Source organism: Haplochromis burtoni, unplaced genomic scaffold (genome assembly GCF_018398535.1).
Source record: "Haplochromis burtoni strain Fernald_Lab_line unplaced genomic scaffold, NCSU_Asbu1 Contig_179, whole genome shotgun sequence".
NCBI classification, from domain to species: Eukaryota; Metazoa; Chordata; class Actinopteri; order Cichliformes; family Cichlidae; genus Haplochromis; species Haplochromis burtoni.
In genome coordinates this window covers 874,928-900,677 of record NW_024582540.1, presented here as the reverse complement: position 1 = coordinate 900,677, position 25,750 = coordinate 874,928, and the positions used below count along the sequence as shown (strand labels likewise).

Here is a 25,750-nt window from a genome sequence, read left to right as displayed (position 1 = left end):
AATGATTCATAGGTCAGTGTTACGTGGCTTAAGAAACACCAACAAAAACATTCATCTTTGTATGGTATAAGGACTGGACTGGAAATCGGAAAAAAAATGAAAAAGCAGCCAATGTCCACAGAAAAACTTTGAAAGGCTCTTTTTTCATAATGGTTATGAGGTGACAGCTGAGTAAATTTCGTTGTATCGGTTTTATTTTGCGTGCACTGACACTAAAGTGTTTATTAATGGTAATAGTAGTGGTAGTAGTAGTAGTCAGGGTCATTATAGTTTTGTAATTTTTAATTAGTCTTTATTTTTATTTCATTTGGACTTTTTGCTTTTAATTGAGGTCAGTTAGTTTTCATATTGGGTTCCCTTGTTTCAGTTCAGTTTTTATGTTTTGAAAATGTTTATTTTAGTTTCTATTACTTTCTCAAGTCTCCATTAGTTATTATTGTATATTGAGCACAGATAACAACAAAGTAACAAACACTTAGGCAAAGGATTTTTTGATAAGTTTGCAAAATTGTTTCAGTTAGTTTTAATTTTAAATAATTTTAAATATTTTTTATTTATTTTTTTCTCAAAGGGCTAGTATTTATATTTATTTTATCTATCTAAAAAGTAATATTTTCACTCCTGGTTTTTAATTTACTTGTAGTTAGCTATATTGACTTTGGTAATAGTAGTAGTAGTAAGCCTGGGGAGCTATTGCTCCAGAACACTTTAAAGAAGTACAATAAAATATTTTTTCTTGGCTCCTCGGATAGACTGGCGGCTGCTGCAATGTCCTCTGATAATAGGTTATTGAAAAATGACTGAATTCTTTCTTCGGTGGGATGAAGGTAGTTGCGACCCTTTCCACCCGTGTTGGAGGAGTAAAGCTGATAGTCCAGCCCAGCAAAGCAGAACACTGTGACATTATTAAGCTCATAAAGCCGCCTCTGTCAGCGGCCCTCCTCCACTCACTGCAGTGTTGTCCCGCAGCCCGTAAACACGCTACCGTCTGCTGCGCTCTCATCTCCTTCCGTCCTACGTAACCCGCTAAGCCCCGCCCCCGGCCTGTCTCTCACGCACCAGTTACGTCTGACCGTAAAAAATAGAAACTTCCAAGATGGCCGAGTCCGTGGACTCCATGCATTTCGCAGCAAACAGCAAAACAAATTCCCCTAAACCCCTGATAGCTAAGCGACCGCCGGAGAGTCGTCCGCAGTCTTCCAGCGACATTTTCCCACCGCCCCCAAAGAAGGTCCGGGTGGAGGAGAAGGGCCTGAAGCACAGGAAACTGAACGGAGAGGTGTGCGCAGGGGAAAAACACAACGGGAAGCAGAGTTGTGGGAGCCCAGCGAAATGGAGTTTCGGCCCGGCCAAGGCGAGCCACTCCACCGCCGCCGCAGTGCCCGCCACCCCTGTCCGGAAAATATTCAAAATCAGCAACTTCCTCGCGTCGCCCCACAAAGTAAAAAAAGCGAAAGAGAAGCGACACAAGGAGAAGAGCAGCGAAGCGCAGCAGAGCCCGGGCGCTGCTGTGGAGAGAGTGAGCCCAGCTAGCTGCCATACAAAGCCCGAGAACGGCGACGTGAAAATGCTACAGAGAGGTAGGAGAGCCCAGCCGGGCTGCCCTGTTTGAACCGCGTTCACACACTTTATGGGCAAATTAAAACCCACCCGCGAAGCAGTACTGGTCATAAAAACACATTTTAGACATTATTACATAATTTACTGTAGCTCGGGCCCAGTGTTTATTGGGCCCAGATGGTGATATATAAACACACACGTGGAGCTGTTTGTCCGTCACTTATGTCTCCCAGCATGGATGCAGCAGCATTTCACCTCGCTGTCCTCTCTTGTTTCCCCTCCTCAGATCACCAGGTGAAGGAGAAAGACAGGGAGAAGAAGAAGGAAAAGAATAAAGAGTGGAAAAATCACAAACTGCCACCTGTCCACGAGATTGCCAGAGAAAACGGAGAAGTGGTTTCTCCGCAGAAAGGTAGGAATAAAATCCAGCATTGGGCAGGGGAGCAAAAGTGAGAAACTACAGCACCGATTGTTTTTTTTGGGGGGATAATTTCAGGTTATTTCAAGCCCTTAAACATGTTTTGTATTTCAAATGTAAAAGCAGGTGGCTTCCATGTGACTAAATGCATTATTTTAGATATTATGCCAGAATTTTGGAAGTGTTTTCAGTTTTAAAAGGAAGTAAATGTCCTAAATGCAATGTAGAAACATGGAAATATAACACAGCAGAGCAAATGAACTCACCTTTGAAGAGTTGCCAAAAGATCAGCTGTTTCAAAGTAAACTTTACTCGTAATATCAGTTTAGCTAGAGATTACAGGCTGCAAAAGCTGCTTGTTATTTTAAACACGATCTTGTCTGTATGACAGAGTCTAAGGAGAAGCCCAAGGCTGGTTCTGAGGAAGACCTCCTTCTGAAGAAGCTCAAGAAGAAGAAGAAAAAGAAGCACAAAGATGGCGAGCGGACGAAGGAGAGGCAAGGCAGACCCAAAATGTACCACCGCTCGTGCCAGACTGTGTGTTCAGGGGTGTCCCTGGGTCTGCCGGAGTTGCTCAATCAGATTAACGTGAACAGCGACAGCAGCAGTCTCAACCACAGTGCCGCACAACACCACCAGGATGCTGCTGTTTCTGCGGCTACCTCCACCTCCATCTCCTCCATGGTCAGAGAGAGGCTCAGCTACAGCTCCCCGCTGCACTGCAGCCCGGCCCCGGGCACGGCTGGCCTGGAGTTCAGACGTCTGATTCACATCGAGCAGCAGGCCAACGGAGGTGCGTCTGTGGTGCACGCCTACAACGAGGAGCTGGCCTGCCTTTCTCCGGCAGAGATGCAGCGCTTCGCCGATGAATTTGTGACCCTGTCGTTCAGCGATGACGAGGCCCAGGCAGCGTGTTTCGTGATGGGAATCATCCACGGAGCGGCGTCCTACCTCCCAGACTTCCTGGACTACTTCTCCTACAAGTTCCCCAACGCACCGGTGAAAATGGAGGTGCTCGGGAAGAAGGACATAGAGACGACCACCATGGCCAACTTCCATTCTCAGGTGAGAATGAGTTTTGGTTTTTAATTTTAGTTTCTGTGCTGGAAAGCATGAAAAGGAGAGGATGCTCAAGTGTCTGCTTTGATACTGTAAAGTGTCACTTTGTAGTCTGGAGGCGTGAGCAGCTCAGACTCAAACAGTGACAGGCTGAAACACCACTTCAACAGTCTTTGTCCGCACTGTTACCGGGTAGAGCTTTTCGGGACTCGTGCTGTCAGAGGGTTTCTGTCTTCAAGTGGTCTCATTGAGCTGTGAGCGCGAATGGTGTGTGTCTTGAAAACCTCTTCAAGGGCACCTTCAGGTGGACTCACACCTTTAGTTCAGGTGCTTGAAGACAACAGGAAAAAAAGGTTATAGCAGTGTTTCAGATACTTATATTTTTCCTGAGGTGTCAGGTAAACACAACTCTTAACTTTTGCTTTCTTCTGGCTGAATTTCAGCAGATCATAGGTCATGTTGTTATCAGTTTACTTAGCAGGTTTCCTTTTGGTTTTGTTCTAGATTCCTTTTTACTCAGATGATTCAAAATTGACAAGATGTAAACAGATCAGACCTTTTTTTGCACAGCATTTGTTGTGAATCAGACACTTAAGCATTTTCTACAGTCAGTCAAAAAAAAAAGGTTTCTTACAGGAAGTGTTTTCTTTTTAAATTATTAAACTTGTAAGTTGCATCACTTTGCATAAGAAGTGTCCACCTACCCATGGCCAGAATGTCATGGTAGCAACAACAAGATTGGATGGAAATATAAATGAGGACAGCTGAGCTTTTGCCTGGTGGATGTAGTCAATAGAAAGAAAATACTTCCTATAAGAAATAGCTCAAAACAGTGTTTGCTCAGGTAGGCGATTTCCATTTCGTTATATTCAAGGCAGATATCTCCAAATATATTTCCAAGCACTACAGACCAGAGCAAAAAAAAATATCTATGTGTGATTTTTGGCATGAATTGCTCCTTTAAAACATGGTCCATGCATTAGAATAAATTAACTCTTAATTTGAGTTTCAGGTGTCTGAAGAAGTGCCAGGACCTAACTTTTCATTTTATCAGTAATCGGTCTGCATCTGCTTTTACTGACAGTGTCTTAGTGAAGAAATCATGAGTTAAAGGACATCCAGCTCATATTCAGCCATCGGTTTAACATGCTCGCAGAATTTTGGGGAATCAATTTAGGTCAAGAAAAATAAAAATTATTCATGCCAGAGACCCCTCGCTGGGAAGAAAATTATTCCAAGGGCTCTCTCTCCTTCGCTCTCGCTTTCTCGATTGGACTGATATTCCAAGTGCTTTGTAATCAGATATTGCTTCTGCTTGTCTGGCATCATGACTTCAACATAAGGCAGATGGTGCATTTCATCCTGTTGCTAGACTCACTAAACCCAAACTTTGTGCAACTGTCAGCAGATTTTCCCGATTTATCTCCTTTGGGATTAATGTTGCTTTATGATATGGATCCTGGAACAGAGTTATCACACAGTATTGTGCAAAAAATATTGAGCCAGCCCCCACTTCTTTGTATTTTGCTTTAAAGGAGCCAGATTTTCTTGTAATCTTTAAAGTGGTCTTGAGCAATAGTTCTCCATGGTTTCCAAAGGTCTTTTTAGTTGAATCAAATGAGAAATTTTCTCAAATTTTGAAATGTCAAAGATAACACAGTTTGACAGGTGTAAAATTGTATTTTTGGAACAATGTGATTCCCAAAGCTGAAAACTTTGGAGAAACGCCTCTGAGGTATGCCAGACTTTTGGCTCATATGTATGGAGGAGGCGAGATGTACAAAACGAGTATCTACAGCCATCTATAATACATGGTGGAGGCTTTGTAATGGTGTTGGGGATCTTGTAAACATAGACCTATGAATGCAGAAAAGTACCTTGAGATTTTGATCCACTCTGCAATACCATCTGGAAAGCCTCTGATTGCCAAGGCTTCATTTTTCAGCATGACAGTGATCCAAAACTCACTGCCAGTGCAAAAAAAGCATACATGGGATAGCAAAACGCACACAACGAGTCATGGATTGGCCTCCCCAGAGTCCAGACCTTTAATTGGAGCAGTTTGGGATTATCAGCAAACTCTGTTTTTGCCAGATATACTGTATTTCCATGCTTGTACGTGTTTTTAACAAATCACTGCACCTGCGATGTAGTTTTATATTTTGGATTTATTTATATAATTATTCATTCATCCATTCATGTTTTCAATTCAGTTTATTTCAAGTTTATTTCCACTGTGGGTTCTCTCATCTCCGCTGAGCTTTTATTAGTTCAGTGCTAGTTTAGGCACGATGTAAAAAGTTCAGAAGGGTGCACAACACAAACACCACCAGCTGACTCTCAGCCATGCAGACACGCCAGCCTCAGTAAATATATGCACAGACATCTCCTGATGCTAATCGTTTTGACAAATTTGACCAAATTAACAAAGAATAGAGATAAAAACACCTTTGGTATGTTTTTATTTTAAATTTGTATGCAAATAATGTTATCTGAAGCACCAAAATGGTAGCTACCTAAGCTAAAAACTAGTCAAAGGAGCTTGCAAAGAAAAGCGTCTGGACTTCTTTAAGTTGCTTGAAGACGTTTCACCTCTCATCCGAGAAGCTTCTTCCGTTCTAAGGTCAAATGGTGGAGAGTCCCAGATATAAACCTAGTGGGAGTTTCCCCCCACAGAGGGACAAAAGGACCCCCTGATGATCCTCTAATCGCCTGAGCCAAGGTGTGAAACTGGGTGTGGGTCCCAATCAGCCAGAGTTTCGGGTGAGTTCATTGTGAAACCTGGCCCCACCTTATCATGCGAATTCCTGAGGTCAGATGGCCCAGGATGTGAGTGGGCGTTAAGGCGTCTGGGAAGGGATCTCAAAACTGGATTATAGATGGCAGAGAGTTGGTGTCGTAAACCCCGCCTCTGTTCAAAGATGGTCGCTCACAGTGGACATAGATGGCTTCTTTCACTCCTCTTTCAAACCATCTGTCCTCTCTGTCCAAAATGTGAACATTGGCATCCTCGAAAGAGTGACCTTTGTCCTTAAGATGCAGATGGACTGCTGAGTCTTGTCCTGTGGAGGTGGCTCTTCTTATCATTCGCATGATAAGGTGGGGCCAGGTTTCACAATGAACTCACCCGAAACTCTGGCTGATTGGGACCCACACCCAGTTTCACACCTTGGCTCAGGCGATTAGAGGATCATCAGGGGGTCCTTTTGTCCCTCTGTGGGGGGATACTCCCACTAGGTTTATATCTGGGACTCTCCACCATTTGACCTTAGAACTGAAGAAGTTTCTTGGATGAGAGGTGAAACGTCTTCAAGTAACTTAAAGAAGTCCAGACGCTTTTCTTTGCAAGCTCCTTTGACTACGATGACCTGGATGACTGAGAACCTTCACAGACATAAGCTTAAAAACTAGTTTTCAGACCCAAAGAACCAATCTAGTGACTGAAGAAAGCTAAATCATGTATTTAAGTTGACAGTTACGTGAAAATTGTATGCAGAAAAAACCTTTTTCACTCTAACGTGGGTTTTATTCATCAGAAATCAGTCAAAAAATCCTCAAAGAAACCGAGTAAAAGAGGAGAGAATACATTGTTTATAATATTATGGCAAAAAAAGAAAGATTTTGTCTAAGATATATATATGTGTCTGTAAGTGACATGTGCAACAATGTAGCCCACACAACAAATTACAACATGAAAGTTCACAGTAGAGTAAGAAAACACAGAGCAACTAATAAAAATGCAAGCATCCAGCATTAAATATAACACACATCAGCGTAAAGTTAATGGTCACAGATCTGGTTCTTCTTTAGCCATCATTTAAGATGAGTTTAGACTTCCTGAATGTCTTAAATCTCTAAAGGATACATATTACTGACAGTAAATTGATGCATGTTATATCACCTCAGTGGTGTCAGTTGTAAAACTGTGTTAAAACTGTGCAACAATGTATTGTGGGCACTTTTGTCCTCCAGCCTTTATTTTGGTATTGCAGTAATTTGTGAAATTAATAAAACAGAGAAAATTATAGCTTAAGAAATATTATAGAAATGAAATGCCTCTGGTTTCAGAACTTTGATAGCGTGATTAGAGAAAGATGTAAGTGGTTTGATAAGAGGCAGATGCCCGAGGCCAGGAGGTTATACAATATGGTGACGCCAATCTCTAAACCTGCTTACCAGTGCTGCTCAGATTTAATTTAATTGTTTTTATGCGTTTGTCCATCGTTGTTAAACCAAAATGATTCCATTATGTTTGTTACTGGAAACACAAAGAAACTGTTTGTAAGCAGTGTACCTCCTGGTCCAAGCAATTTGTTAGTTTGGCTGCAGAAATGCAAATAAAACTGAAGTGTCAGCATGTATTTGTAATCCATTACCTGTGTTACACACATTAATGTCATTAATATAGAAGCTAAAAAAGGTCTAAGAATTTGTCCTTGTGCAATACCTGCTTTAGTGTCTCAAGATGTAGGTTTAAGCCCCACTTTGAGCAGTAATAATTAAACCAGGTCACACACAGATCGCCTTCAAATGCTTTAAGATCTTGAATGATACTGTTTCTTACTATTTTACTACTCTCCCTTTTAGCCATAACAATTATTTAATTAGATTATTATCCTCTGAATGTGTCAGTAATTGTTGAGCTGCTACCTCTGTGGAAATTAGAAATGAAAATTGGAAATGAGAAGCTGTTTTCTCTCCCTGATTTGAAAATAGGAATAATGTGAGCTCTTTTCTAGTGAACTGTGTAGGCGATTTTTTTTTTTCTTACATACTATTAAAAAATGCTTTCAGCTGACTATAATAGAATAGGAAGCCTTTATTGTCGTTGTATTCATGGCACAGTGAGATGGTGAAGCCCCCCTGAGTAAAGTGAGCGATGTACTCGCGGCCGTGTCGCTGTCAGACATGTCGGAGTTTCTCCAGACACTAAGCTCACATGTGGGAGTAATGGATTGTAGTATTGCACGTGTTTTATTGCACGGCTTGGCTTGAGAGTGCTTTGTGTCACAGACCGAGTAGACATGGGTCTACAGTTCACACTTTAGGAATCCCTGTTTTTAGATCACGGTTTATGATGTGACTTATTCTGGGCTCAAATCATTTTACATAGTTAACAAAGTGAAAAATGCATAAAAAAGCTTTTAATAAAAGAAAAATGGGATACAGATTCTTGAAGGTTTTAGTGGACATGGTTTTGGCTGGTGAGAACATGTTTTAGGGGAACATTTGGTCTGTTTAGCTATTACATGTTCCCTCATTGCAAATCTTTGCACATTATGCTGAACATTTTTTTTAAACATTTAACACATTTACCTGTAAATGAATAAAAACTCAAATCGTCTAACTCCTGTTGCCTCTGTTATCACATCTCCGCTTTGTGGTGTGATGCATGGAGATGTACTTCTATAATATGCTGTTTTATGCATTTCCATTTATTTTCTGTGGTTGGTAAGACAACAGCAGAGGAGAGATGACAGGAAATGGGTGAAAAGTCCTTTGCTGGTTACAAGCTAGGGTCATTTAGTTAATGGTTTGCGCCTCGACATTGAAACCGCAGGGCTGCGTTAATTGATTGTAATTTCTAACGCTGTTATTCAGCCCTTGCAGGATGTTTAACTGTCTTCCCCTTTGTGTAAACACCGTTTTTCCTGGTTAATGGCCATTTGGTGGTTAACTACACCTGTATGCAAGATTAGGTCCTGTGGAGTTAAAGACGTTGAATCTGTTTTATTATTTGACAGAAATCTATGCAGTGTCCTGCCATTTTTAACTGTCTGATAAGCAGAATGAGTTTTATGGTTCAGTGAATAATATTCCAATTAACAAAATAACTTTAAATAATTAATTTATCACCATGCAGCTGATTTTCCTTCAGCTCTGGGTAAAAACTTTCTATGCATAACATAGACACATGCATTGCTGATCTTCTGGGATTTTCCAACAAAACCGTCTTTAGGGCTTAGAGGATTCTTGGCACATTTTGGTCTCCTTAGTAGTAACTAAGCATTTTTTTTTTAATTCCACAGCTTACCTGAGTATTGTTACTGACAATATCCAAGCCTTTATGACCACAGTGTACCCATCTGATGCCTGAACATTACAATGGATTCACTGTACTCAAATAGCCTCCATGGATCTTAATCCAGGAGAGCACCTTTGGGAAATGCAGCCAATAAACCTGCAGCAGCTGTGTGATGCTATCTTATCAATATGGACCAAAATCTGATGAACGTTTCCAGCCCCTTGTTCCAAAACCTAAAGCAGTTCTGAAGCCAAAATGAGGTCCAATCTGGTGCTAGTGAGGTGTACCTATTAAAGTGGCCAATGAGTGCATTTTTAGGGTCCTTAAGTATTACAGGAGTTATCAATAATAATGAAATACAGCAGGAAAATAAATCCACTAACAAAGAACAGCATCAAATGCAGAAAAAAAAAGATTGTTTGTTCCAAAAATCATGTAGAGAAAAACCCAGAAAGTGCTGACTTTGTTGTGACAGAACAAATTACATTTTGGTTTTTTTTTTTAAAAAAAAAGCCCCCCTACAATAGAAAATTAGTGCTATCGCTGTTTGGCTGTCTCAAAGAACAGAACTTAAACTCTTTGTGTGAAAAGTGTGTTGGGAGATTACCTGTACTATCTCTGTGTAATGTATTTATCATATAAACATCATCTGTTTATGGTCTGTTGACATATTCTGACATATGTTTACTAAATAAACAAATCTTCTGCTCTAAAATTTCCACCAAGATGAATCCAGTTGGATCTTTTGTTAATGCAATGTGTTATCATTAAAACCTTATCACTACAAACCCTTAATGATTAGTTAGGGGTTAAAATTAGAAGTACTTGCGGTACATTACGATGCAGGAAGGAAACAAACAGCCTTGTGGCAGATTGTGACAAATGATAAAACTTTATGAAGTGCTGTAAGTCATCATGTCTGCTCCATTGCATTTTGTGTTACAGATTTTTAAGTCTTCAGTCTGTCAGACTGTTTGTCCTCTTAATACTGTTTGTCTTCTTAATGAGGGCTTTATTAAGGGCAGGTGAAGTGGAAGGGTTCCTCCATTTATGTTATGAATGCATAGACTGTGTTAACCTCAGCTGCTAGATGAACATGCCTATAAAAGGTGTATATAATGTTTTAAAAGTAGGGCTGCTACTATTAGTCGACTAGTCACGATTGCGTCGACTATCAAAATCGTCGACGACTAATTTAATAGTCGACGCGTTGTTTGAAGCTTTGTAAGATCCCAAAAGACGCAGGGATAAGTAGTAGGTTTTAAGAGTGTAATAACGGACTGAAACAGAAGATGGCAGCACTGCATGTACAAGGATGCCAGCTGCCGTTAAACCCCGAAGAAGAAGAAGCGGTGTCCTGTATCGTAGCTGTGTCCAAATTCAGGAACCGCATCCTCCTGTGCCCGCATTTGTAGGCCAATTACGTTACAGCGACACGACGAAGACTGTCCAAATTCGAAGACTCCGACAAATGCGCCCTTCGTTTCCCCAAATTTGAAGGATGGGTCGGGTGTATACTTCGTGGCCCAACCTATCCCAGAATTCATAGCGTGGCCCTGCTCAGTTTCCAACAATGGCGGCAGCTAGTTAGTTTTAATGTTACTCTTATTATTCTTTCTGGGTCACAAAATAAACGTTTAGCATATTTTCAGACGAGAATGTAGCGGTGTAAACCTCAGATATCTGCTCAGTTTATCAAGACACCACATATTTTCAAAAGCGCTCCGACGTTTTCGGAGACGTCTGTTACCCACTAGCTCGATAGCTAGCCGGGGGCAAGGCTCACTGCAGCCGGTGGGCAAATCGTTTTCAAACCACCGCAGTCTTTCGCTACTCAGGTTAAACGTATGGAAGTCACTTAGATAAGTTAAAAATGTTATTATTTGGCTTTTATCAGTATTTTATTTGTTCCTGAGTAAATCGGTTTGGCTGAGATTAAAGTTATAGTTTTTACACAGCTGAATAAACGTCAAGCAGACAGCTGATTATCAGAAGTGTGAGATGCTCGAGAATATACTCCGGTGTCCTGTTATACTTTAGATAGCAAGGAGCAGACGGCTGAGTTTATTAAACTTCACCGAACAATCTGCAAATTTCATTAAAATGTAATAAACTATCATCTTGTCTTTATTTTTAGTTGGCACATATCTTAAACACTTAAAGCTGTAAGCTAATGATAGTTATATAAGAGCAGATGCTGCTGGTGCAATAAGCTGTATGTTTTATGTCCAATGGATGCATGATCTGATTAGTCGACTAGTTGCAAAAATAATCGGTGACTAGTCGACTATCAAAATAATCGTTTGTGGCAGCCCTACTTAAAAGCATCTTGTGCAGCAGTAAAACAGCGTGTCAGGTTAACATTTAGATTTATTATTACCTGCTGAGTCTAATCTGTGTCCTCTGCGGCGCCTCCTGCAGGTGAAGCGGACATATTCCCAGGGAACGTACCGAGCTGGGGCCATGCGGCAGGTCAGTCTGGTTGGAGCTGTGGATGAAGAGGTCGGAGACTACTTTCCCGAGTTCATCAGCATGTTAGAGAAGTCTCCTTTCCTGGAGGTTTGTTTGCTTGCATCTGTATTTCTGCACAGCACTGGAGTCAGTGGCGTGTCAACATCTGTTTAACTTCTGCCTGTGAAGTGCTGCGAGGTGTTATGTAACCCGACGTTTCTCGTCCTGTGTTTGTGCAGCGGACCCTGCCCTGGGGAACTTTCTCCAGTCTGCGGCTGCAAAGCCCCACAGAGAGTGACGACGGCCCCATCATGTGGGTCAGACCTGGAGAACAGATGATACCTCTGGCAGACATGCCAAAATCACCTTTCAAAAGGAAAAGGTGTGTTCGCCCTGTCTTTAAAGCAGCTGCATTTATCTTTTAGGGGTACCTGCACATCTCGAATTTGTTGTGACTCTTGTAAATAAATGTATTTCAGGTCCACCAATGAGATAAAGAACCTGCAGTACCTTCCTAGAACCAGTGAGCCCAGAGAGATGCTGTTTGAGGACCGGACGAGAGCTCACGCTGACCACATCGGTCAGGGCTTTGAGAGGCAAACTACTGCAGCTGTCGGTGTGCTGAAGGCTGTGCGCTGTGGAGAGGAGTGAGTTCAAAGTGACATCTTCTTATGTTTTTAAGCTTATCACTTAAACATCTGTATAAGAACAGCTGTGTATTATATATTAGACTAACAGAGATGGTTACAAATTTTACGAAGGTAAAACGGCAGCAGTCAAGACAGGCAATGTAAAATACTGACATTTACAGTCAAGGTCAGCTTATTATTTGTGTGCTGTTAATTCCAAATATCATGATATTATATAATAATATGTCTACAGTAGCTTTTGCGTCTTTTTCTTTGCTGATTAGAGATTGATCACAAACGTTGTTTGTATTCTTTACAGCAGCGACACTGCTGCGCGGATCACCAAAGACGTTGTGTGTTTCCACGCAGGAGATTTTCCAGATGTGGTTATGAGGCTGCAGCTGGATCTCCACGAACCCCCACTCTCTCAGGTGGGGCGGCGTTTTTAACAGTGTCTAGGGGTACATGCCAGATATAAATAAATATTTTTTTTGTCTCTCAGGTCACGCCTTCTTTAAAAAGTGTGCAAATATAAATTTTAAAATGATAAAAAATAATAATTAATAGATTGCCCATATCTTTCAACACACTGTATAGCTCATAAAATCAGCAGCAGTAATTTAAAAGGTCGGATAAATACAGAGTGCGCCACCTGTTCTGCACTGAACAGCAGCCAGACTTGGTTGTTGGGCTATAAAACACATATGCTGGCTTTTTGGAATATCCCCAATTTTTCCCTCCCCGGGGCAAATGTAGATGTTTTAATTTGCTATTTCAGTGGTCTTCCTCTGGGAGAATTTAACTCCATAAATGATTAACCTGTAAAACACAATTCAGATCTTGCACTAATGGAAACTGAGCATCAATAAGTCTCACCCACTGCGGAGGGGAAACAGTTCATAGCTCTCTGTTGGCTTTTTATTGTGTGACGGTGCCTCTTAGCTGTCTGCTAAAAAAAAAAAACACTGAAAATGACAAAAAGCTTTCTGTCAGATGGGATGCATTACTCAAAATTATAGAACCTAAAGCTAGGCTTTTATAAGCTGCCAAACTTAAAAAAACAAAAGTGTGGAGGTGACTAAAGTGGATACTGCTGATAAGACACTCACTATGCCCATGAGTGTCACTCTAAAGCTAAAAATTAACTTAAATTAACAGAAAACTAACACTCACAGGGTCCTAAACCTAGCTCTGGCATTGTGAATCTTAAATATTGAACTGCTGGCAGGTATTTTGTTGGCGTTACAGCCTTCAGTTGCACCTTGTGGAGTCTAATGTTTTTCTCTTCTGCATATGACGTGTCGGCTCTGGCAATTGGCAGATGAAAGGCAGGGTGTTGCTCTTCTCTCCACCTTTAACTGTTTGGCAACTACACCAAAAATTGTATCAGTGATCGTTCACCCAAATAAGTTCATAGCAAGTTGTTTGTTTATTGAGAAGCTCTCATGATTTGCTTCAGTTGACCAAATTAACAGCAAAACAAATCAATGAGTTTGCTTCATTTTTAGATAACAAGTTATTCCAAAATTCCGGTTCCTAAAAATGGGATATGTGAGGTGGGACTAACTCACCTCACCCCTGTGCACACCAGCAGAACTGTTCGTGAATATATTTGCACACTCTGGTTGTTGAGACCATATTTAAAACCCTAACACTTCATTTGTAAGTGAAAATTGAAGAGTGTGTTTCTAATCATGCTGTTTCTCCTGGTTGTGTTAAAAGCAAATGTATTCTAATATATTTGTTATGACAGCATTAAAAACTGTTGGGGGTTTTCTCAAAAAACTTTCAGAAAGAGTGCCTAATGCTGCTTTAAGTGTAAGAAAACACAGATCTGCTATCACCGCAGGCATGTTTTCACTCTCTGAGGGGTTGTTGAATATCATGTGCTCCTGTCCTTGCCTCTACAGTGTGTGCAGTGGATCGATGACGCCAAGCTGAACCAGCTCAGGAGGGAGGGGATCCGATACGCCCGTATCCAACTCTACCACAATGACATCTACTTCATCCCCAGAGGAGTTGTCCACCAATTCAAGACAGTGTCTGCTGTCTGTAGTCTGGCCTGGCATATCCGACTTAAACAGTATCACCAACATGAAGAGAAGGAGGAGGAGGAGGTTAAGGAAGAGGAGACATGTTCACCAAGACAAGTAACATGTTATATTAAAAAAGAGGAGGAAGAGGAGGAGGTAGAAGCGACGGAGTGTGACCTTGCTGTAAAGGCAGCGACGAAGCTGGAGGATGAGGAGGACACGGGGAAATGGGAGGGGGCACCCCCAGACACTCCGACACAGATTTTCAATGAGGAAGAGCGAGAGAACAGAGCTGACGTGAAGGAGTTGTCAGCGGCACTGTCACTACCTTTGGTCAAGAAAGAAAGAGATGAATCTGCACTCAGTCCCACACTAATGGAACCTCAAGCTGAGGAAGATGTAAAAGAGGAAGGCAAAGGAGCTGCAGACACCTGTGAGACACTGCAGATGGACCACGAGGAGGGCAACAGAGCGGATAGTGCCCCTTCAAAGCCATCACAGCAGATTAGGAAGGAAAGTGATGTGGAAGAAGAGCGGCAGCACAAAACATCAGGACAGGGCCTGAAAGAGAAAAGTAAAGAGAGTATACTGAGCACTTATAACGCACCCCAAATCAAAAAGGACAGAGATAAAGGCAGAAGAGAGAAGGATGAAAAGGAGAGGGCGAAAGAGAAGGAGAGGAAGGAAAAGGACAGGAGTAAAGAGAAGGAAAAGGATAAAAAAGACAGGGGGAAAGACAGAGAGCGAGAGAAGGACCGGGTGAGAGAGCAAGAGAAAGTTAAGACTGAGGGAGGACGAGAGGGTTGCACAACGACGCAGATACTGCCGCAGATGAAGAAAAAAGAGGAAGAGGAACGGACGAGAGAGGGCGGTAAAACCGCCCCAACCAACCCGTCAGCTCAGAGAGACGAGAAGTGGGCCAAGGAGTGGGACTCAAAAACGCAACCCCATGTCAAGAGAGAGAAGGAGCATGACAAGGACCGGGCAAGCACGCCTGCTGCGGCTCACCCACGGCCAGACAGAGAGGAGGCTCGAGACTCCTGCACGCATAAACACAAGTCTTCCCATGGGAAGAAGGAGAAGAGTGGCCACAGGGAGGGCAAAGACGGCAGCGCGCTGGGAAAATGGGGGAGAGAAGACGGAAAAACTCACAAACCTGCGAACGTTCAGGTTAAGAAAGAAGTAAAGAAGGACAGAGATGTCAGCAGCAAAGAAGAGAAGAAGAAACCTGCTTCTGGTCCTGCCCAACTAGAACACAAACAACCACGGACACTGGTCACCTTTGACCTTTTTAAACCCATGGAGGCCCATCAAACTTTGGCTCTTTCCTTCACGGACAGTAGACCCAAGAGCCACCATCACAGTGACTCTCGAGGCTCCTCGTCTAAGCCTGCATCTGACAGTCGGACTGTTGCGCTCTGTAAAGGACCAAAAGTAAAGGACTCGGTGCCGGGTAAGCCCGGGTCAGCGCTACAGGATACAGCGCCACAGCAGCACTTATTAAAACAGCCCCTGAAAACACACACCCCCCAAACACAGAAAGACTTCTTAATATGAATGTCTAGATGTCTAGTCTGCTTTTCTTTTCCTTTTTTCTTTTCTTTTTTCTTTTTTACTGTACAATTTGCGCCAAGGCTTTGGTAAAATATTTCAAAGTGCATCCTTACTTCAGATACCACAAAAGTGAGCGAAAGCTGCTTTGACATTGTCAGACCTCCTGTGACGCAGTGAAACGAGGGTGCGCTCTGCAGGTATTTTAACAAGGTCTAAGAATGTAAGCTAAGTAGCTCACTTCACGTTTGTTAGCAGATGTACGTAGGCTTTATATAAAATGTTATGTGACCCCGTGTGTCGGTGCCTGTGCACTACTTAGCTTCGCTCTTAAAGCACCTATTTTAGGTACTGGTCTCGCCAGTCTGAAAACAACCATCCGTACTCCCCTGCTGTAAGAACGACCTTTGTTCAGTGTTTGAGACATCAAGGAGATCCCTGTGATCTCTCTCAAATCATCTGTTTATCGTTGCTCATGCCGATTTGGAGGTTTGTTATTTTTAAACCTTCATATCAGAGCAAGTAGTTGTTTTCAGACTGGACTGTTGGACTCACACAGGGCTGTAAATGATACTGTATGTACCAAAACTGTACAGTATAGATGTTATTAGCACCAATGTGAGAAAATGTATACAGAAATTGCATATATTTTTTGTAAGACAGGTTTTATTTTCCATAGAACTTATTTATATCATTTACTGTCTGTTTTTATTTGAAACCGATGTATGTGAAAATTCTGTTGTAAATACATTTTATTTCCTAAGAATTGGTAGTGTGATTTATACTCTGATCAGAACCTCTCAATAAATGGTTCAAAATGTTGACTTGGTCAGCGTTAAAAGTCTCGCCTGTGTTTTGTATCAATGAGCTCACAGTCATTTGCCTTTCTGGCTGCTGGGTCAGGCATGCAAAGCAACAGTCAGGGCACAAGGCAGGTAAAGAAGAATTTGGAGGCAGGGGTGGGGCAGAAGGATATTAAGATAGTAGTTAGACCTGTTATAATGGTTTGGAGATGGTTTTGCTACATAAAGTCAAGAGAAGAGGTGAAGATGCTTGTGTTTTCACTGGGAGCGACTAGGACAGGATTACAAATGAGTAGTTTGTGTGAGAGGGCAGGATGATAGGTATAGGGTGAGATGGAGGCAGATGATCCACTGTAGGGACCCCTAAAGGAAGGGGCAAAAAGAAACCTCAGATTATGGCTGGATGTATTCCAAATATGCTGTGAGTGTGAACTCTAAGCCCCTCCCACCAGAGAAAAACAGTAAAAATAAGTCGCTGCTTACTTTTGGCTCCATGTTGAGCAAAACTTGACTGGATCCTAGAAGAGGTGGTACTGTGGTGTTGTAGTCCAGGAGGAATCCCAAATGCGGATAAATTGAAGGGTTACATCAGGAAAAATCTATGCCAAATCAAACATGAGAATCCCAACTTCTTGGAGCATAAGGAAGCAGTACCTTCTTAACTTTAATTTTTATTTTCTCATCTAATACACCCTCCTGACCTGGAAATCAGTATGCCGTGCTGCAGGATCTCTAGGTTCCTAAAAATGCATCTGGAGCATAGGTTTGCTGGACAAGTTACAATAAAGGATACAAAGGTGTATAAGAGGAGTGTGATACACAGCTAGTGTAGTAGGAGGACTCGCACACAATCACAAGTTGTTAGCCAATGAGCGTGTCCAGAAAATCCACATCTCTGTCACATAGACAGCCCAAAATTTACAATTTTATTCAATATAACCTGAAACAGAGGTTATGTCTAAGAATCATTTTCACACAGTCTTTGTAGCATTGGAAGTGCTCTTGCAACCACATATATCACCCCCTGGTGGCCATTAAAAAGAATGCAGGTTAAACGTACTTCGACATCGGCTTCACTTATCAGCTGTAGATATCTCAGTCACTCTGAGATGACTGGATTTTTAAAAAATTAAATTCTATCATGAATTTTATGATAGAATTTCATTTCATGTCTCTTCATCCAGAGACACCACAAACACACTGCATCCTGGAATTCAGCCTTTTCCTGCTATGAAGGCTCAAAAGACTTAAATACTGACCTGCAGCAAAGGTTGCACTTACTCTTAAATCTCCCTGGGTCATTTTGTTTGCAAACATGACGTAAAACAGTCGACAAAAGGATGAACAGTGACATTTTTTTTTCCTGGCTTTCAAAAAGATGTCTACAGCAGGTTGTACAGTGCAAATTACATTTAATATGAGCAGATGGGGGAAGTTCTCATCTACATTCAAACTGTTGCTGACAGACTGCAGCTAATGTAGAAAAGTTAAGATCAGTGTTTTGTGTAGCACATGTTTGATCAGCCAGACTTTTTACCTGGCTCTTAAGTTTAATCCATTCCTTACTAATGACTAAAAATGAGCTAAAAGGCAGCAACACATGTCCAAAAACATGTCCCAAAATAACACTCTGATGCCGCCTGAAGCAGGTGAAGGTGAAGCAGAGCCTGCATGCCCCAGTGTGTAGATGTCACTAACCCAGTGAGTCTGCACTTACAGCAAAGGAACAGTGTTTTAAATAAAGGTCAGCATCTTCCTTCAGTGATGTATGCTTCGTGACAGATGCCTGAGTATTTCAACAACAAAAAAAAAAGTTCACATTCTGGCAATTTCAGTCTCTCCTATAGTGGAAGACGCTGTAGCCCAGCTCTATCAGTGCTCCACCCAGCAGCACCCACAGAGGGATGCAGACCACACTGATCCACACTTTTGTGTGCCCCTCCATGCGGGAGCACAGAGTCAGACAGAAAGCCAGCTTTAGCAGCAGGGCTGTTAGGTACCACAGCCTCCTCTTCAAGCTCTGCTCACCCTCCCTGGGGTCAAAGTCCGGCTTGCAGCGGCCTGCCATCTTCACTATCAGCATGAGGATGAGGATACTGTCAAAGGTCCAAACAGGGAGGAAGATTAGGAACCAATTCCAGTGGATTCTGGAGTCCAGCTTGAGGACCAGCAGGATCAAGAAGATCAGAGCAAATATCCATGAGAGGAGCACTCGCTGGGCCAGGGACATCTTCATCTGTGGAGGACTGGCACAGAGCCAGTGTCACCCACACCCAGAGAGACTGAAGAAGGTGAGGAGGAGGAGAAGCACAGTCAAGGTGATCTGAAAACACAGCAGAAGACAGCACAGGCCCGTCACTCCTTAATTATAAACACATGACTGAAAACTAGACCTCCCCCACTAGGAAGCAGACCCTCACGGGTCTTGTAGAGAAATCCATCTCCTGATACTTCCACTCAGTATTAAAGCAAACATAAAGCTAATGTATGTTAGCAAGCTGTAGCTAACTTGTAAAACTGACCCCACTGTTCGCAGTCTTACCGAGTTCAGCAGCAGAGTCAGTTCGATGTCTTTAACCCGGGGTTTCAACGACAAACTCTTCAAACGAAGACAAATACCAAAACAGCAGACAGACTGAAAACAACGGCGAAGAAATGCGACAAAACGTTAGCTTTCAGCTACATACAGCCGACAGTTACCCTGCATTTCCGGTTAGTCCTTTCAAAACAAGTGCACGTCCTAAATAAAATTACATTTATCATTTTCAAAACAAAACCGTGATTTTGTCAATCTGTTTTTGGATTGGGGCTTCACCCACTCATAGCAACCTAGTGGGGATCTAACCAAACAAATGCTTGATTTTTTTTTTTTTTTAAAGGTCCACTTACTTGATTTCTTCCCTCCAGCAACTCGGCAAACACCATCTGCTGTGCTGATAAAGATTACATGATGTAGCTGAAAGGATTTAATAGTTCCAAGATTAACCCGAGGGGAGTTAACAATAAAACGAAAGCTGACTGACTTCAGCATTTCACACTTATAAATATAAAATGTAAATAATGTGTTCTTCCTTGTCTTCTTGTTTGTTTGTTTTTTGTTTTATTGAAGTGGTACAGATTTAAACTAGGGAGGGGGATTTCTACAATCTTGGTTACAACCTAGATTGCAAGTGGAACTTGCCTAAACATAAATAAATAAATAAATTAAATAAATAAATAAATAATAATCCAGCTTCAGCTGCAGAGCCCCCCCCCCCCTTCCTAAAAACCAACATATGTGTTGTACAAAGGCAGAGCAGACATTTATTTCTAATAAAATGCTTTTTTAAAACAGAAGAAGATGCACCATGTTTTCTTTTTATATTCCTCAAATGCATTTATTTCTCTTTTACTGGGCTAGTATTACAAATTAATACAAAGTACAACTCCAGAGACATCATAGATTGTCAAAAAAGTAAAGTACAAAACGCTTGAGGTAAAACATCATTGAAAAAGATTCAGTTAAAAAGCCCTTATTAAAATTTAAGTTCTTTTCAAGGTAAATGCTCACTTTACAGCTTCTGGAAAAAAAAATACAAATAAAAACAATGCAGTTTTATTTACAAGATAGTGGTGGTGCAAAATACAGTGTGTGAGACAACATTCAGTCAAAATCTTCATATCTTTGTTAAATGTAAACAATAAACATTGTCCTGTTCGCCAAAATGCCGTCACACTGATGTTTGCTCTGAAAAGACTCTACGAGCGCCGCTGACGCATGAGAGCAGAGGAGCTCATTACTACCCGGCAAAAAATATGAAACTGTTCGACATTACACATTTACAAAGCAAATCCACGAAATGGATTGTGTATGAAAGGTTTCTCTAGGTAACTGTGGCAGCTTTCTCCTCTGCAGAGATAAGAAAATCCTTATCATTTCAAATTTTACTCTTACTTAAGAGCACCTCTGTGGGGCAACGGATAAGTCTGATAACACTCCGTAGTTTTATTAGTTTTTATATTGTTGACAAAACCCATCAAGAAAATAAACAGTGTATCAGTCTGGGTGTGACTCTCACCTAAGCTCATTTATTCCTAGACCCAAGTCTTTAGAACCAAGTTACAGCAGAGACGTTATAGGAGCGACACTTTTCTGCAACAGCAAACATGGTGGTAAATGTATAACGTCGGGGGGGAAAAAACTTTTTAAAACATTAATTTATTATTTAACTAAACATTTTATGCAGTTTTTAAGGTAATATTTCAAAATAACAGTCTAAAAGATGTGAGTCAATGGTGGCTATGAAATAGTGAGACTGCTCTGTGGTTTCACTTTACATATAATATAAGCCAACACTTCTGTAGTGCATAAAAGTAGAAATGCAAACAAAAGAAATAAGGAACGTTACAGTCCAAGTGTGTGGCTTACTGATATGTTCAAAAAACAATGGAGCACTTGTTCATAATCATCAATTCATTGCTCATTGTAGTCTTTTTAAGAGATTTTTTGTTGATAACAGTGAAAATGTGAAGTACCATCAGATGCATCCTCGAGTCCTTTAATAGCAGTACCACTTATCTAACAATCGTGTTTTTCTTGTTTTTAAGAATGAAAATTTCATTCAAAAGTGAAAGCACTTGGAAGGAACTAGTTAGGGAAACTTATCATACTTCAGCAAAAAACCCAAAGCTAAACAGTAAGATGGTACCCATTCAAAATGTACGATTTCTTGCCTCCAGAATAGGGGGGTGCATCCCTAAAGGCAACCACAGTTACACAGTGCTCTGCCTGCTCTCGTGGCTGAGGCTGAGCCCCATCACCTCTGAGGAGTGAGATGGGAAATCAATAAATATCCCGTCTGGGCCTGAGTCTGCAGACTCTAGCACTTGTCCAATTATGGTTTCAGGGCTGGATGATTCACTGGGCGGCGTAGAGGATGCTCCCTTACTGAGATCAGTCATTGTTGTTGTGGCCTCGGTGCCATGGAGAGCTCCTGAGGAATGAAGCGGGAGGATGGAGGGAGACAGCAGAGGCAAGTCCATGGCACTGGCTCCAGCTTGTACTATACCTATGAAGGAGATAATAGTGGATTATTAAGGTTTAGCATATAATGATGCTTCATAATAATCAACACAGTGAGGACTACAGTCGTACCGTTGAACTGAGAGCCCACACACAGTCTGTTGGAGGAGGAGCCAGACAGTTCTGATCCTGGGGCCAGGTCAGCATAGGCCAGTCCTTGCTCCTCCAGGCACGATGTAATCTCACAGGCCGAGTGACGCCGAATTCCTCCACTGCCAACCGAGTTGGCATCTGGGTCATACTCAGCCACTGGGGTCAGCAGCAAAGGAACATTGTAGCTCTTTGATCGTACCACGGGGTTTTTAGACGGTTGATCCGCTGACTTGGACCAGCCCCAAGGCTTCTCTGAAACACAAGAGGGAAAGATGGGAAGACGTTATTAAGCTTCACCAACCCTTCAACCCTGAAAACTGTTATTTTTATCCCGCTTCTGCCTCACCCAGAACATTGCAGTGAGCTTCAGCATCATCTCCAGAGTAAAGCCCATGGGTGCCCAAATAGGGCGAGACCACCTTCTGAATCAGTGACTCCAACCTCAGGTATTCCTCAGTCACACCACGCGGCTCATGGACCCCCTAAACACAGGCATTAAATTTTATATTTAGTACCATCATACTCACAGATCACCCCTGTGGGCTGTTGGTGCTTAAGTTTAGAAGAGGAAAAAAACTGTGTGACAATAAAAATATATATTTGTTTGAATAATGTTTGGGTTGCATGACTAAAAACTAATGCATTAACACAGTATGTCACAACCAATAACCAGCAGATCAACTAATAATCAGTAAATTTTATGAAGATACGCCCAACTAAAAGTAATTTACTCAGAAACAACAGCAGTGTAGTACTTCTTTATCTTCATGAACACCTTCAGAATAATGCAATACAATTAAACCTTATCATTAATGTTAGAAACAAGCTGGGCCAAAAATGCACAACAGCAGGTGTTTGGAAACAAACTCAGACTCGGTGCTGAGCAGCACATAAGGAAGCCATGAGCTTGCCTTGATGCCTGCAGGCCTACCTGTAGGATGAGCAGCATTTGTGTAACAGAGGGGGGCACACGGGCCCGCGGGCGAGACAGGGCGTCCTCTAGCTTTACGCTGAGCACTATGGTGTTCCTGAAGTGCAGCAGGGCGAGCTGTCGGACAGAAGGCTCCTTACCCTGCGCGCAGAAAACAGCAGACAGACTGAGCATCGATTCAATAAAGGGCTAGGACGGAGATCGGACTCTTGAGATGCTCGCCTACCTGAACCGGGTGGAAGATGGCCTGCAGCATTGAGAGAACATCACAGAAGAAGAAGTCCCAGGTCTCTGCTAGAGAGTCAAGTAACTTCTGGCCTGCATGGATCCCAAAGGAACATGCTCGAAGCTGAATTAAGCTGATTTCCAGTGAGATATGCTAATTTCTATTTATTTATTAATTTCAAGATTGCCTACCTTCATAGAATCTTATTTTGTCCCGCAGGATGACCATGCCTTTCGTTAGCAGCTGATTCTGTGAAAAGAAGCCAGTAATTATGAATCACTGTAGAACTGCTCTCCAATTCCCGTCTCAAAGAGCTCTGAATTTAATACATCTGAAATAAACGTCCTGTTTTATTTAAGGTGCATTACCTGAAGGTATTCTGTGAAGAAGGACCCCAGCTCAGTCTTTAAAAGATGTCTGAGGAAAAGGGACAAATGAATAAATACAGTTAGAAAGATAATAAGTGGTGTTGGGCTAATTATGTGTTTATAACTTTGTAAAAACAGTGCTTGGCAGCCATGTTATGTTCAGATCCGTCTGTGTAGTTATAGAAAAATGTGTCAACCTCCTTGTGACTTTTCTAGAAATATGTTTACCCAGCTATAATGGAAGCGGATACAAGTGATGGGTCTGGTTCAGAAAGATAATGAGATATCTGACGTGACCACATGACTCCCCAAGCCTACATGCTGTACACTACACACACAAACAAACCCGTTCACGAGAAAACATTCAGTCAACACATACAGCACACACGGTAATTACAACGATTACAGCACAAAATGACATCAACGGTCTAAAATAAGGAAGTTTTCTGAGAGCAGTGTTTGTGTGCGAGTGAGTGAGTCAGTGAGTGGGTGAGTGTGGCTGTTTACACTCACCGGACACCCTCATTAAGAACGTAAAGTTCATTATCCGCCAAGCCCTTCTTTTGGAAGACTGCTATCACAGCATTATGGATGCTGCAACATAACACACACACGAGCTGGTGTAAATTAAGAATCTCCACACACATTTAAACACTACCTTTGTCATATCTTGTGTACCTGTTCCAGGTGGCGTTGGCTCCTGCCCTCTTCTGCTTCTCCCCTCGGTCCTCCGGCGAACTTTTCTCACTCTTCCCCAGCTCACTGAGGCTGGGAGAGCTCATCAACTTCAGCCGGTGCAGAGTCCTCATGAGGCAAATGTAAAGGGAGAGAGACAGAGTATTCTAAGTACAGGACGGGAGAGAAAGAAGGTCAGCCGATGAGCCGACACATACAGAGACACACAGAGAGGAAACACGAGGAGGCTGTAGCTGTAGGAGGAAGGGAGGAGAACATAAAAGGAGAGAGTATGCACAGGAAAAAACCCAAAACATAACAAGCACAATGACAATACAAAGAGCAACCAGTGATAGAGGAGGAGAGATAAAGGACAGAATGATGCATGGTGAGATGGAAGCGGCACATTAAGAGCAGGATGGGTGGAGCTCAGCCGAGAGGTGGGCCACAGTGTCGCTGTACTGCCTGTCTCAGAACAGCAAAAAACAATAGCACGCACACGCTCGGGTGGAAGGGGGGGGCGTGCAAGCTCTTCCTCCCTCCCTGGCTCTCTGTCGGTACAATACAGCTATTGATGCAAACAAATATTTATGCAGAGCACAGATACCAGAAGGAACTGCATGGTAAGCAGCCGGGGCTTTGTGAATATTACTGTACGCAGATGAGGTGGAGGAGGAAGTCGTCCGGCTTTTAAACAACAGCAGAAACAGTGATAGGAAGCACGGACACAATACAGAACAATAAAAGAGGCTTTTCCTGCTCTCCCACAGCTGGTGGCGAGTGCAGCAGGATAAAAGTAAAAAGTAGCACAATATGTGAGACAGGAACTTGACCAATATTAGATTTCTTATCTTCTTCTTTTTTTCTTTTTTTTTGTTGCTGTGGGGTCAGATGAGAAGATTGATATCATATTTTTAACCACTGAAGCTAAATATGCAGCTACAGCCAGGAGTTGATTAACGTACTGCAGAGATATGAACATATGAACATATATAGATATGAAGGGGGAAGGGGGGGGGGGGTGATTGCATCTTATCAAAAAACAAGGAATGCATTTACAAGTTTAAACTTATTTTGGATTTTTTTCTAATCAGGGTCAGAAATCTACATATATTCCCTTAAATTTTTAATAAGTGGTGCTAAAGGTTCTACAGTGTTTTTTAACTTTAAAAAAAGCCAAGGCCTGTTAACTTCCTGTTAGTTGTTATGATTACATATTTGGAGGAGTAAAGCTTAAGTTTTCAAACCTAAGAACACAGAAATAGCTGTCAAGCATGGTGGTGATAGCATCATGCTGCGGGGTTGGTTTGCTGCCAGTGGTACTGCCAGTGGTAGTTTATATGAACCAGTTTAAATGAACTATACGAATTCTGCTAAGAAGAGTGATCTAACATCCAGGCATTGTTATGCCAGAAGCTTGTTGACAGCTACCAAAAGCATCTGGTCAAGGTGCAACTTGTTAAGAGACATTTAATCAAATATTAGTGAGGGAGTATACATGTATTTGAGTGTGTATGTATACTTTTTGCCTTAGAGAAAATAGTCCTTAAAGATGTATGGTGTATCATTCCAACCTAGAAAAAGTTCAAAGAAATTAAAATTCTAAAATTACTGTGACATTCGTGTCCATGATGAGTGTTTGTAAACTTCTCTGCACAACTGAAGGTTTTGGCGTCTCTAATTTAGAAATCATCTGTTACCACCCTAAAAAAAAATCCACAAACCTCAGTGTGAGCAGTTTCATGTAGGAACTACACCTGCCAGCAAAGGAAGCACGTGTGCTGCACATTAAGATTACAGCTCAGTGAAGGGAAACACTGATGTTTCCATCTTGCAATGCTGTCAGAAGTACCAGCTCTGGGTGAA

At 41.9% G+C, this 25,750-nt stretch overlaps 3 protein-coding genes across 3 annotated transcripts in view; 1 reads left to right on the top strand and 2 right to left on the bottom strand.

The window, feature by feature from the left end:
- Positions 1–741: 741 nt before the first annotated feature.
- LOC102297828 (lysine-specific demethylase RSBN1L) lies at positions 742–16,567 on the top strand. The gene is made up of 8 exons (XM_005934170.3): positions 742–1,580; positions 1,847–1,972; positions 2,370–3,043; positions 11,484–11,621; positions 11,753–11,895; positions 11,993–12,160; positions 12,462–12,573; positions 14,053–16,567. Exons 1-8 carry the CDS (start codon positions 1,097–1,099, stop codon positions 15,730–15,732), a joined length of 3,525 nt encoding a protein of 1,174 aa, XP_005934232.3. The 5' UTR covers positions 742–1,096; the 3' UTR covers positions 15,733–16,567.
- A 649-nt stretch (positions 16,568–17,216) lies between these two features.
- Positions 17,217–19,390, bottom strand: tmem60 (transmembrane protein 60). The gene is made up of 2 exons (XM_005934169.3): positions 19,072–19,390; positions 17,217–18,852 (listed from the first exon to the last, which is right to left on the bottom strand). Exon 2 carries the CDS (start codon positions 18,763–18,765, stop codon positions 18,361–18,363), a length of 405 nt encoding a protein of 134 aa, XP_005934231.1. The 5' UTR covers positions 18,766–18,852; positions 19,072–19,390; the 3' UTR covers positions 17,217–18,360.
- Positions 19,391–19,884: 494 nt separating this feature from the next.
- The window catches only part of prr5a (proline rich 5a (renal)), a 7,948-nt gene continuing 2,082 nt past the window's right edge, over positions 19,885–25,750 (bottom strand). Inside the window, exons 3-11 of the mRNA XM_005934168.3 lie at positions 23,888–24,013; positions 23,723–23,803; positions 23,210–23,258; positions 23,033–23,090; positions 22,842–22,933; positions 22,616–22,756; positions 22,031–22,166; positions 21,664–21,936; positions 19,885–21,577 (exon numbers count right to left, since the gene is read on the bottom strand). Of these exons, the coding sequence (XP_005934230.1) occupies positions 21,282–21,577; positions 21,664–21,936; positions 22,031–22,166; positions 22,616–22,756; positions 22,842–22,933; positions 23,033–23,090; positions 23,210–23,258; positions 23,723–23,803; positions 23,888–24,013 (1,252 nt within the window). The 3' untranslated portion in view covers positions 19,885–21,281. The remainder of the gene's footprint in view (positions 21,578–21,663; positions 21,937–22,030; positions 22,167–22,615; positions 22,757–22,841; positions 22,934–23,032; positions 23,091–23,209; positions 23,259–23,722; positions 23,804–23,887; positions 24,014–25,750) is intronic.